The sequence below is a fragment of the Odocoileus virginianus genome, chromosome 30, assembly GCF_023699985.2.
Source record: "Odocoileus virginianus isolate 20LAN1187 ecotype Illinois chromosome 30, Ovbor_1.2, whole genome shotgun sequence".
Classification (NCBI taxonomy): domain Eukaryota; kingdom Metazoa; phylum Chordata; class Mammalia; order Artiodactyla; family Cervidae; genus Odocoileus; species Odocoileus virginianus.
Genome location: NC_069703.1, coordinates 33,473,182 through 33,486,354, shown reverse-complemented (window position 1 = coordinate 33,486,354; position 13,173 = coordinate 33,473,182). Strand labels below are relative to the sequence as shown.

Genomic DNA, 13,173 nt, shown 5'->3' with positions numbered 1-13,173 from the left:
GGACAAATACTATTGGGAACCCGACCATGCCCAGCTCTGAGACCCCGGAAAGAACACCACCCGGATCCTGTCCTCCCGGGCTCAGGTCAAGGCAATGCTGACAGCCCAGCTGTGGCAGTGGCCCTCACACCCGTAGCACCAGCAAGGGACCTAACGGTTGAACTGTTTTAAGTAATACGAACTCATCTGGCCCCTTGAGATAGGCTTCCATCTTGCAAATGAGAAACTATGGCACCCAGAGGCTAAGTCACGTGCTTATGGTCACAGATAAAAGCGGCTGAGCCAGGCGTTGAGCCCACGCGGTCCAGCTCCAAGTCGCGCTCTGTCTTACCCACGGTGAGGGGACACAGGAGCCTCGGGAGCCCGGGGTGGACCTGGCCCCAGCCAGGGCAGGTGCTCAGGGGGGGAGCTTCCCTGAGGAGGTGGGCCCTCGGCTGATACCAGGAGCATGAGAAGGCCTTCAAGCCAGAGGAAGGTGGGCCAGGGCATAGAGAACGTTCCAGGCAACTGGAAGACTCCCCAGGAGGGCACCAGGTCAAGCCGCTGTCCTCCAGGGCGCACTGTGAACCAGCTTCCTCTTTTTCTACCACTTCTGAGTGTGAAACTGACACTCTGGGCCACGGACCGTCCACGGGCCCCTTGATGTGCCTGGGCAGCAGGAGGGCGTTCCTGGGCCAACCTTTGTCTTGGCACCTGCGGTCCTGGAAGGCTGGGGCTGCCGGGCTTGTGGCAAATCATTTAGATGTTGTTGGAAACCGACTGCGATAGAAATTTGGAAGCTTTTCTCTGGAGAGCTGGCAGGGGCCAAAAAAGGCACGATCCTGCTTGGCCCAACTGCACATTGCTGCTTCGTGGAAGGAGCAGAGCCCCAGGGCGCAGCCGGGGAGCCGAGGCCCTCCCAGGACCAAGGTGTCTTGTCTGTCTGCTGAGGCCCAGATCCTAGGCTCAGCAGCAGGCCCTGGGCCTGGGAAGCGCCTGGCACACAATAGGTGTTCTGTGTTCCAGGTGGGCTGGTGAACAGATGGGCAGGGTTTCACGCGCCAGGCCCTCTCAGACCCCTGTGCCTTTGCGTATGCTGTCCCCTCCACCCAGACACCCCGTCCTCTTTCTCCGCCAGTCTTTGTCTTTCTCCCTCCTCCAGTCTTCCCAGCTCCTGCAGGCAGGGGCGTTGCTTTGTTCCTCGGGGCCCCAAGGCTCTTGGATCATGCTGGGGTGTTTTTTTCCCCCTTTTTTGGTAACTGTTTTTTGATATAATTTCAAACTTAGAGAAAATTTGCAACAGTAGTACAAGGAATTCTCATATACTCTTTTTTTTTTTTACGACTTTTTTCTGATATGGGCCGTTTTTAAAGTCTTCATTGAATTTATTACAATATTGCTTCTATTGTTCTGGATCTTGGGCTGCCCTGAGGTGTGTGGGATTTTAGCTCCCCGACCAAGGATCAAACCCATGACTCCCGCACTGGAAGCTGAAGTCTTAACCACTGGACTACCAGGGAAGTCCCCCCATATACTCTTTATAAAAAGATTTCTATGTGACGGGTTTATTCAGTCAGCTTTCATCTTCCTATTTTTTTTTAACTGAGGAATAATTAACATGCATTATATTAGTTTCAGGGTATAATATAATGATTCAATAATATGTATATATTACGAAGTGATCACTACAGAAAGTCTAGTTAACATCCATCACTACACAGATGTAGACATTTTTTTCTTGTGGTGAGAACTTTTAAGATCTCCGTTCTCATCCACTTTTAAATACAATATTACTATCTACAGTCACTGCATTGGGCATCATGTCCTCATGTTGCATTTATTTTTATAACTAGAAGTTGGTACTTTTTGACCCCCTTCACCCATTGCCCTCCTTCATCTCCTGCTTCTGCCTCTGGCACCAATTTGTTCTCTGAATGTATAAGTTCTGTTTTTCCTATGAAGAATTGCCATCGCCTCTTTATCTAGAGTCACCAGCTATTCACATTTTAATCCATTTGACGCATCAATTTCTCTCTCTCCTTCTCTCACTCCCTTAATACACACACACACACACACACACACACACACACACACACACACTTCTGTCTACACCACGTGTGCCCACACGGTTTTCAGTACACCTTTCACACTGACCTGTGCTGGCTTTCTCCCACACCACCCCCACCCCCCCATCCCTAAACCTAGAACTCTTTGAAGGCGAGACAGATGTCTCATTTACCGGCTTCCCAGCTCATGGCCGAGCCTGGCATGGAGGACACAGTCGGTGGATGCCATCCAATGGCAGAGAGCAAGTCAGGGCATGGACTCAAGGGGCAGAGGAAGGGAGGCGCGGATCGGTGCGGCCTGAAGCCGGTGAGGGACCCTGCTGAGATGTGCTTTCCTCACCTGTGTCTGCTCCAGGAACCAGGGAGGGGGCCTGACCCTCCCAAGCAAGCTCAGGGAGACGCCGAGACTCGACCAGGTTTGGCTGGAGCCTGCTCAGGACTAAAAGTCCAAGTGACTCGGTCAAGCGTCCAGTCTCCTCGGGGCTGAGTCAGGGCAGGCACTCACCAGGCAGATGTACCAAGCCATCACACCAGGCCAGGGCCGTCATGTTTTGGAGGAGTCTGAGCTCTTCCCACCCGTCCATCTCCTCACTGTTGCATTTTCCATTTTCTTCCCTGGTAAAATGCCTCCTGGGAAAGCCTTACTCTATCCCCACTGAACAAGAGAAGGAACCCGTCCCTCCCGGTGTCGATGAGACATGGGGAAAGAGCGTGGGCAGCATGACCTTGGGGGAGGGACCGCCCTCTGAGCCTCGGTGTCCTCACCTGTCAGTGGGACCCTCCCCTGCACTCACTCATAGGGCATCACCATCTAGGGTGGACCTTGGCCCCAGAAAAGTCACCCATCATCACCAGATGCTGTAATTTTGGGGGCAGCACTGACCTGGGCAGGCCTCTCTCGCAGTTCCCAGGTTTTGGGGTCAGGGAACTTGGCCAGTTCCCAAATTCATGAGCTGCCCGGCTGGGGTCATGACCTCAGACCTGGAAAGGTAATAGGTCACAGATCCCTCTAGGAGCCAGGCCATACTTGGAGGAGAAAAGGAGCCCCATTTGTGGAGGGCATTGCATCATATCCAACCACCCTCAGGACAGCTCCAAGTGTGTTAGTTTTATTCCCACGTTATAGCTGAGAAAGGAGGTGCAGCAGGCAGAGGGTGTAACTCACCCAGATCTAGACCTGAGCCAGGCATGAGACCCTGGGCAAGATCCATCCCCTGTCCAAGCTTCAGCGGCACATCCCTTGGAAAGGGGGCGAGGGGGCAACCCCAGGCTTCCCATCAGGATTCAGAGGTGATGTCTCCAAATGCCTGAATGACTCCCGGGGGTGGGGACTGCCCGAGGCGGCACGGCATGGCTCTAACCCTGCACCCCCTCCAATCCCAGGCAGTGGACCCCCCTCCGCTCCTGGCCTAGAGGCAAGACGGACAGTGACACTGGTGACCCATGAGGACAGTGTGTAAGGCAGGGCCAAACCACGCGCTCTGGGCTGAGACTACGCCAGAAGTTTGGTGAAGCTGGCAGGGGGCGGGGGGCAGCCAGGAATGGGGCAGGCGGAGGTTCTTGGCGGGGCAGGCACTCAGGGCCAGATGTGGGATGGCCTCTGTGCGGTCTGGTCACTGCTGGATCCCCACGCCTAGGGCAGCATCTGGGCACGTAACTGATAAACATTTGTGGAAGGAATGACGAAAGCCCAGGGCCTGAGTGGGGAGGGAGAGGCCGTGCGGTCTGGTGAAAGTTCAGGGTCACTGTGAACAGGATGGGCGGGGGTCTCTGAGCGGGGCGAGCCCGAGCAGGATGCAGAAAGGTGGGGAAGACGCCAGCTCCTCGGCTCCCCGCTCCTTCCCTCTGTGGAGGATGCTGGGTGCCACCCCCCCTGCCACCTCTTTGCACCCCATTCTGTGAGCCCCACCGCACCCCTGTCCCGAGAGAGTGGGCTCCCTGAGGTCTGCGGCCCTGTCAGGCCCTGGCTGCCACCTGGACAGGTGATGAGTCGTAGCCAAGTGAAGCTTCAGCCCAGGCTGTCTTTCTTGTCCCCGAGTTCAAACCTCAGGGCATTTTTTTTTTTTTTAATATTTATTTGGCTGTGCCGGGTCTTAGCTGCATCATGTGGGATCTAGTTCCCTGACCAGGGGTCAAACCCATGCTCCCTGCATTGGGAGCTCAGAGTCTTAGCCACTGGACCACCAGGGAAGTCCCGGTGCCTCTTCCTGGAGGCAGCATCAGGTTGGAGGTGGGAAGCAGATGCTCCTCTGGGCTGCGACTCACTGACACCTGTGCTCTCACCTTCATTCTCGATGTTGCCATCACGTTGGGCCAGAGAAGGGGGCGACACGCCTGTCTCCTGGGGACTCTCGAGCCAGCCTTTGGTGCCATCAGATAAGTCACAAGAGGCCTAGGGAGGGGGTACCCCGGAGACACTCCGCACCAGGGGTTGCTTGAGGACAGGTTCCTCTGGGCCTCCCTGGTGCTGGCATAGGGCCTGGCTCACAGCAGGTAACCATCTGGTGAAGGAGGCGGTGTCTCCACCCTAAGGAAGCTTTTGGCCCGGTGGCCAATATACAGACAAGTGGCCCTCGGGGTATAACTGCTCTACTGATACTTGTTAGTAAATGAATAAAACGGCATTAATTTCACCCAACAATAACATTCACAGTAGCTATTGTCTCAAGCTCGTACTCTGGGCCAGTGACTAAGCATTTCCTATGTTTGACGTCAGTAGATTTCCAGACCCACCTGAAGAGGTCAGGACGATGTCAGCCCCATTCTTTGGACACGAAAACCGAAATCTCACATCTAGGAAGTGACCGAGCCGGGCCCAGACCTCAGGCCTGCCTGGCTGAGCATCCACGCTCCTCCCAATAACCCCTTTCCATTTCCAGAGAGCTGAGAAAGGCTTGTCATTGCCAGTTCTGTACTGGGAGGCGGTGAGGGATAGTGTGGCCCCTGGAGCTTCCCATCTGGCTCCAGACAAGCCACACAAGACACTCAGAAGCCGAAACAGTCAGAGTGGAGAGCCAGCCAGTGAGGGCACCTGGGGTCCTGGGACTCCGTGATGAGGGGTGGGAGGAAGCGCCAGGGCCTGGCCTCCCGGGGCAGCATTATCTTCCCCATGTTAGAACTGGAAAAGGGCACGACATGGCTCTGTCCAGGTCCAGCGCCTTTACTCTTTCCCGGGTCCTACACTGTGTTGTAAATCCAAAGAGGCTTCCTGAAGGAGGTTTCAAGAAAAAAAAAAATCCGCTTTTGCCGACAAGATAGCAAAGGAATTGGACAGGCAGACTAAGGGGCAGGGATGGGGAGAGACCAAGGTCAGGACTCTCTGGGAGGCCAGCCTGCCCTGCCCCTCCTCCCTAGGACTCCCGCTGGGCCCGCTTCGGAAACATGTGAGTTATGCTCGGAATGACAGTGCCACAGGACACCTGCCTGGTGCCCCGGGGGATCCCCATGCCCGCGGTTTCCTCTCCAGCCCAACTCAGCCTCTCTTCCAAACACTCCCTCCTGCTCCAACGTCCGTCCTTCCAACATCTGGGGAGACAGTGCGCGTGACGTGCTCGAACACACAGGCCCTGGTTCCTGCTTGTCCACTGGCTGACTGAAGGACCCTGGATAAGCCACCCAGCCTCATTTTTCCCTCCAGGAGCAGAGCTGGAGATAGCTGGGTGGCTCAGGTCATCATGAGCACATGGACAGGCCCTGGCACGTGGGAGGCCCTCGGAAAGGGTAATTATCCCTGGATCCCGAGGACAACTCTGAATTTCCCAGCTGCAGGCAGCCTTCGCTCCTTGGAAAAGAGGGCAGTGAGGTGGGACCCAGAGGACGCTCAGGATTTAGACCCTCGGAGCCAGGGAAGGAGGTACAGGAAAGAGCAGGAAGAAAGGGGCTGGACGTGGAACGGAGCAAACGGCTTTATGGAAATGGCAGGAGCGGCGAGCAGCTGCTAGCCCTCTCGAATGCTCTGCCTTCCCCTCGCTGGCTCTGCCATCCCAGGAGGACAAAGCCAGGACTGTCCTCCCCCTGCAGCTGGCACGCGCAAACCCGCAGACCAGTTATCTACCAGGCCGCTGGGGAGCTCCCCTCGGTGGCCCTCACCGCTGCACCGCAGTCCTTTCCTGTGTCTCAGCGGTCTCTGCCGGGTGTCCCACGGGTGAGCAAGGCTCCAGCCGGGACACAGGGGAGGAGCTGGGAGGAGCCACAGCGCTGGAGGCAAGGGACGGGGACTCAGGGTCGGTCAGAAGAGGCCGCCACAGCTGCCATCAGCTCTCAGGACACAGGGGCTCGGTCACATCCTCCAGGCCTTGGGGGCGGGAGGGGGGGCTCCTGTGCTGAGCACTGCTCACCATCCCCCCAGGAAGAACCCATAAACGGAACTGGACAGGTCCCACAGCTCACAGCTTCGTAAACGGAGGTGAGATGAGATGGGCTGTTTATTCCCGAGGACTCTGGGCTCCTCTGGGGGGCAGGACCGTGTCAAGGTTGAAACGCTGGAGCCAGGCTGGCGGAGTCTGAATTCTGGCTCCCCCGCTTCCTGGCTGGGTGTCCTTGGACCAGTCGCTTCACCCTTCCGTGCCTCAGTTTCCTCATCTGTAAAATGGGGAGCAAAAGTCTCTACTTCATGGGTTTATTGTGCTCAGACAGCGCCCAGCACAGAGTGAGCTCTCTCTAAGCTTCAGCTCATGCTATTATCTTCACTCCAGAACCTCCTCAGTTCCACCCAAGCGGTAGTGCCCTTGCTACCAAGGCCAGAACAAAGGGGCCTGGAGTTCTGGCAGATGGGTGTTGGTTGGGGATGAGGCGGGGGTCTCCCTGACCACCTCACGGGGCACCCTGCACCCAAGGCGACTAGCACGCAGGGGAGAGGGTAGGCCCAGAGCTTGGGGCAGGCTAGGGGCTGCCTGAGGGCCCAGAGAAGCAGAGGAGACAGGACTGCACCCGGCCAGGAGCCGGGGCCACCCTGCCAGTCCCTTCCACCCTACCTCCTGCCTTCCCTTCCCCCGTGGTCTTTGGGGCAAAGATTTGTGCTGGTTCAGGCCTGGAAATACCAGAAATACCAGAAACTAAAGTCGTCTCTCTTTGGGCGGCCACAGCACAAAACCAACCAACATGATCCTGCTATTAACCTCGATTAACTTGGAGAGGATTTCGTCTCAGGCTGTCAAGGCACCCGTGGCTCTGGCCAAGGCCCCTCACGCTGGCCCAGAGTGGCCAGACCACGGTAGCAGGCAGGCCGTGGGGAATGGGAGGTGGGTACAATCCCTCGCTCGAGGGCCGGACCGAGAACAGGGCGTCCTGAGCCACGGGGGCCGGGGCTGCCCCCCACCCCTGCCCACAGACGCGGGCACACAGGAGGTGATTGTTTCCGCCTGACCACGGCGACTGCTCCCCGGGGCAGCCGGGAGCACAGGCCTGGGTGTCGCAGAGGTAATTGCCAACCGCGAGCCCAAAGCCTGCCCCCTCCGCTCCTGCGGACACGGACACTCCAGCAAGAGACAGAGGGACAGTCACGGGCACACAGAGGCCCTCACAGGGCCCAGGAGAGGTGCAGGGCCCGTCCGGTCACACACCCAGCCAGCTGTGTGCACACGCGTTACACACACACACAGATATACCCCCCTCCCACCACCCCCACCCCCAGAAGAGCTTGCATGGCAGCTATACCCCCTGAGGCACAGTCCCTAGGAGGATAAAAACACCCATTCAGGCGAGAGACCAGGCAGACACCAAAATAGAACCACCAAGAAGTCAGGGGGCCACAGGGAAGAGACAGGGAGCAGAGGCAGACGGACCGGAGCTTGGGTCCTGGTTCTGTCACTTCCTGACCGGCGACTGGGACCCACTTCCCCTCCCCAAACCCGCACCGGGCCATCTGTGAAAGGGGCGGCTCTCGGAGGTAGAGGGCACCCCTCGCTGGCAGTGGCCCTGCCTGGTAAGCAGTGGGACCGCTGTTATTGCCATTTACCCTCAAATGTCTAAAGGAGCAAGGTGGTCTCAGAAATGGGCCCAGCCTCAGCGGGGAGGGGCTAGGGCAGCTTCGCAGGGCGGGGGACCCTCTCGGAGACTTTAGAAGAGGCACAGGAAGAGCCAGGCAGACAGGCCCAGCCAGGGCCTCCTGCAATCTTGGTATGTTAATTCACCTCATCTCCCGGAGAGGCCGTGAGAACAGGATCTGGGGGTAGCTCAGAGCACTGAAGCTGGACCGATACCGCTCACCCACGAGCTGTGAGGCCTGAGACGAGTTGGCTCATCTCTCTGAAAATGGGGATGACAGGTGTACTCACCTGACGGGTGTGGGGCAGACAAATGCCCGGCACGTGTGAAGACCGCAGAGCAGTGCCCGGCGGGTGTTGATGTGCCCGGTCGCCGGTGTGCTGAGGGTGTCAGCACAGCCTGGCTCGTGGCTCCACAGAGTTGCTGCCTTGCTGTCTGTCTCCCTGGCCGCCATCGTCCAGGAGGGTCCCATCTCCCCCTCCCCTCTATAAAGGAGGGTGCCGGGCGGGAGGAGCGCTGGGACCCAGCCCTGCCCCCTCTGCCTCCCACAGGGACTCGGGAGGCGGCCTTCGTGTACGCCATCTCTTCAGCAGGTGTGGCCTTCGCGGTGACGCGGGCGTGCAGCAGCGGGGAGCTGGAGAAGTGCGGCTGTGACCGGACAGTGCATGGGGTCAGCCCGCAGGGTGAGTGGGGGCACAGGGGAGGGCGTATGCGGGTGGCCGGGGGTGGATGGATGGGGCACCTGGGCCGGGCCCTCACTCACCCGTGGTCTCGGGTGCCGCCCCTGCCCCCCGCCAGGCTTTCAGTGGTCAGGATGCTCGGATAACATCGCCTATGGCGTGGCCTTCTCCCAGTCATTCGTGGACGTCCGCGAGAGGAGCAAGGGGGCCTCGTCCAGCCGGGCCCTCATGAACCTCCACAACAACGAGGCTGGCAGGAAGGTAGCGTGGGCCCCCCTCCCCGCCGGGGAAGGACAGACTCGGGAAGGTCCCCAAACGCTCCCTGCAAGGCCCCTCCTGTGGGGCGTGGGGGGGGGGGGGGGGGGGGCGGCGGCGAGAGGGCAGCCAGGTGAGCAGGCCTCCCAGAGGTGTGAGGGCCAACCACACGCGTATGTGCACACAGGCGTGTGTCTCCATCCGCCCGTCACACACACAGCCCCCACCCCTAGCTCTGCGTCCCTGCCAGGACCGGGGGCTTGACTGTGACCCCGTCTGCCATCTCAATGCCTACTCCTCAAGGTTCCTGGAGTGGCTGGTGCAGTGCAGCCCTGTCCTTCCCGCCCCCCAGCACATCAGCTGTCACTGTTTCCAATGACACTGCCCTTTGAAAGGCCCCTCCTTCATCAACCTCAAGCGGCCCGGACGCCAAGGACAGTATCTTGGACTGTTCCCCGCTTAGCTGAGCAGCTCCTGTGGCATACAGAAGGGGCTTAAAGACAGAGGAAGAGCCCCCCCCGATAAATCTTTCTCCCACGCGGCGGCATCCCAACCTCGCCCGCCCCCTTCCACGGTCCACGCCCCACCCCGGCGGCCCCTCCCCAGCCGTGGCCCCCTACCCCCGCCCCTCCCCCTCAGCGCCTGACCGCCCCTCTCCCCTCCACCTCCCCAGCCCTCCCTCACAGCACCTGACCGCCCCTCTCCCCCCCTCCCCCAGCCCTCCCCCTCAGCGCCTGACCGCCCCTCTCACCTCCCCCCCCCCGCCGCGCCCCCCACCCCTGCCCCTCCCCCTCAGCGCCTGACCGCCCCTCTCCCCTCCCCCAGCCCTCCCCCTCAGCGCCTGACCGCCCCTCTCTCCTCCCCCCCCCCCCCGCCGCGCCCCCCACCCGTGCCCCTCCCCCTCAGCGCCTGACGGCCCCTCTCCCCTCCCCCTCCCCCCGCAGGCCATCCTGACACACATGCGGGTGGAGTGCAAGTGCCACGGGGTGTCGGGCTCCTGCGAGGTAAAGACGTGCTGGCGAGCCGTGCCGCCCTTCCGCCAGGTGGGCCACGCCCTGAAGGAGAAGTTCGACGGCGCCACGGAGGTGGAGCCCCGCCGCGTGGGCTCCTCCAGGGCCCTCGTGCCGCGCAACGCGCAGTTCAAGCCGCACACGGATGAGGACCTGGTGTACCTGGAGCCCAGCCCGGACTTCTGCGAGCAGGACGTGCGCAGCGGCGTGCTGGGCACGCGGGGCCGCACGTGCAATAAGACGTCCAAGGCCATCGACGGCTGCGAGCTGCTGTGCTGTGGCCGCGGCTTCCACACGGCGCAGGTGGAGTTGGCCGAGCGCTGCAGCTGCAAGTTCCACTGGTGCTGCTTCGTCAAATGCCGGCAGTGCCAGCGGCTGGTGGAGCTGCACACGTGCCGGTGACCGCCGCCCGGCCCGGCGCCCAGCGACCGCCTCGTGGCCCCGGGGAAGGCCGATAATTTAAACAGTCCCCCCTGCCAGCCACCACCCGCCCCAAAAGATACTGGTTGTTATTTTTTGTTTTGGTTTGGTTTTTGGGTCCCTCCTGTTATTTATTGCCCAAACCGGGCGGGCGGCCCCAAGGGCACCGACCCTGGGGCCGCCCTGAAGCCGGGGCCTTTGTGGCTGCCACTGACCAAAGGGACTTTGCGCGTGCCTCCGGCTGTCCACATGTGGCCGCTGCTGACCACTCACTTGTTATCTGTACCTGTTTTTCTACTTGCGGACTTCAGGTGGGTAACGAAGAGTGTCCCAGCCACCCGTGCCGACTGACCCTGCCGTCCAGGGAGACGGGTGGCAGGGGAACGGTGCCGTCTAGATGGCAGCCGCACCCCCCCCCCCCCACTTACACGGGGGCCCCTGGCAGCTTTGGCCTCATCATCTCTCAAGCCCCCTGGAAAAGGAGTGGGTAGACACACCAGGTCTCCATGGGCAGCCGGCGGTTCAATCTCTGTAGGCCCCTCTAGGCAAGAGCAGCAGATGAGGCCAGGACCAGTGCAGGCTGCAGCACCCCGACCCTCAGAGAGGGAGACGCCCCCCATTCCCCCCGGTCCCTCCCAGACAGGAATATAGCTGCAGCCTGGACCGGAGACCCCAGCTCAGCCTTCATGGAGACTCTTCACGGGGCTGCTCCTCCGTGAAACTAAGAACGTTAATGTCATACACGGGAAAGGGCCATGTGTAAAAGCCCTCACCCGACTTTCACTTCGCTCTCTTAGCCAAATCTGTTGAGCAAACACTGTTCTAGACTCTGTCCTGGGCCGTCTCACTGGATGACTGCGGCAGTCCTGGGAGGCCAACCAGACAGGGACGCACGCTTGTGCTCGTTTCACAGGACGAAGGGCAAGGCTCGGCTGGGTCCAGGACCCATAGATGCGGACACGGAGCCAGAAGAGCCCTCCAGCCAAGCCTCCTGGGAGCCTGTTCCCAAAGTCCCAGAGACTGTAGGGCCCCCTTGCGTCTGAGACTTGGGGACGGGACTCCAACAGCAGGAGCCACAGACCACAGGCCGAGCTGGAGCCCACGTGGTTCCCCAGGGAGGGCAGAGCCGGCTCGGAGGGAAGCAGGGGCCAGCAGCCAGGCTGACAAAGCGAGGTCTCAGCGCAGAGGCACCCCTGCTCCCAGGTGCCGTGGGGCCTGAAGCAGTGCCCTCGGAGCCAGCCCCACAGCCTAGGCCTGGCCCTGTGCACCCATCAGGCCATCAGGAGCCCGGCCCAGACTTCTGTGGGCAGGGCCTGCACATGGCAAGCCCTGGCCTGACCCAGCTGCTTCTCAGGTGGGCTCCTGACCAACCCCCCCCAGGGACATGACTCCCAGCCTGCTCTCCAAGCTGCCCCAACATGGAGGCTTTCTGCTCCTGGTTTGAGGTTTTGGGGTTCAGGATTCCCCCTTGCAGGGTCTCAGACTCCCAGTTGTTGGCTCCAAGATTCAGTATCTGAATTCAAAGCCCCAGATCCACAATACAGGCTCTGGCCTGTTAAACTCGCTTCTCCGGGCCTGGAGGTTTGTGCCTCCTGGTGTTGGCTCCCTCACGAAGACAGGGTCAACACCCTTGGCCCCTAGCCAAGCTCTCTGTTCAGTGTCCATCCGAGAAGAAGGCCAAAACCAAGTGAGATGCTGGACCCACATTCAAACGTAGGGATAATCTTGGGGCAGGCAGGCTCTGATGTGGATGAAAGCTGAGCTGATTCAGTGTCCCCACGGTTAGCTGCCCAGCTGGGCTCACTGCTCCTCTGGCGGGCTCTGTTCAGCTGTCTGCTCAGCGCCAGGGAAAAACACTATCCCTCACTGGCATGGGCCAGATCCACACAAAGGAAGCGGTGAAGACCCCTCCCCCACCCCAGGTCCTGTCCTCAGAGGCAGGGGCATAGTAGATTCCAGCTGGATGCTGGTATGATGGGCACTGCCCCAGGAAGAAGTCACAGGGTCTGTGCTTGTTCACAGGCTTCACCTTTCCACCTACCAGGGGGCTTCTCAAAGCTGATCCTCCTGTGGCTCTCGAAGGGTGTAGCCTCAGTGAAGCAGACTAGATTCTAGCAACCTCTGCCCAGCCCCTACCACTGCTGCCACCAGCACCCCAAAGCTCCATGGCTGCAGGAAAATGGAGCTTCCTTGGACACATCCCACTCCAGACTGTCCAAATAAAGAGGAACCAGCACAGGACTGACACAGTCACCCACTCTGGAGGCTGGCCAGAGGGTCCAAGCCCTGCCCGAAACCCTCCCCACTAGTCCCATCACAAGGCAAGGTGTCCTGAGGCCTCGGGCTGGACGAGTCCTAGCTCTGGATGCTGCTACCCCCTGCTGCCCCCACCCCATGTCCTGACTTTTATACTAGGCTCCTTGCCTTTGTGACATCCTCATGAAATAGTCTGGTGCACGATAAAATGATTATTTCTTTATCTTGCAATTGTGGCAGTGACTTTTTTTTTTTTTTTTTTTTTTGTAGAAGAGGGACCAGAGAGACTTGGGGAAGGATGTGGGAAAAGCAGATACACAGTAGCCAGTTCTATATATGGGGACCCTCTTTGCTCCCTCTCCTGAGTCAGTGATTGGATGGCTCTAAGGACCTACTGGCCTGCTTTCTGGAATTCACCTTTAACACACAGAGGCTGTATCTGCATTTCACTGAGCCATGATCAACTGTTCAAACCTTGGCCTGATCCAAGGTCTCAGAACCCTTCTTGGGCATTGATGTGAA

General features: G+C 59.5%; 1 protein-coding gene and 1 long non-coding RNA gene across 5 annotated transcripts in view; one reads left to right on the top strand and one right to left on the bottom strand.

The window, feature by feature from the left end:
• The window catches only part of WNT4 (Wnt family member 4), a 29,942-nt gene extending 17,060 nt beyond the window's left edge, over positions 1-12,882 (top strand). For 2 of the 4 annotated variants that reach the window (XM_070458884.1, XM_070458881.1), the window contains exons 3-5: positions 8,582-8,713; positions 8,829-8,971; positions 9,910-12,882. In XM_070458884.1, coding sequence (XP_070314985.1) covers positions 8,582-8,713; positions 8,829-8,971; positions 9,910-10,377 — 743 coding nt within the window. In that variant the 3' untranslated portion in view covers positions 10,378-12,882. The remainder of the gene's footprint in view (positions 1-8,581; positions 8,714-8,828; positions 8,972-9,909) is intronic. The other 2 variants (XM_070458882.1, XM_070458883.1) reach the window with 2 other exon arrangements.
• LOC139032215 (uncharacterized) lies at positions 4,100-8,586 on the bottom strand. The gene is made up of 2 exons (XR_011484740.1): positions 8,321-8,586; positions 4,100-6,626 (listed from the first exon to the last, which is right to left on the bottom strand). It is a non-coding gene; the product is annotated as an uncharacterized lncRNA (long non-coding RNA).
• Positions 12,883-13,173: the final 291 nt, after the last annotated feature.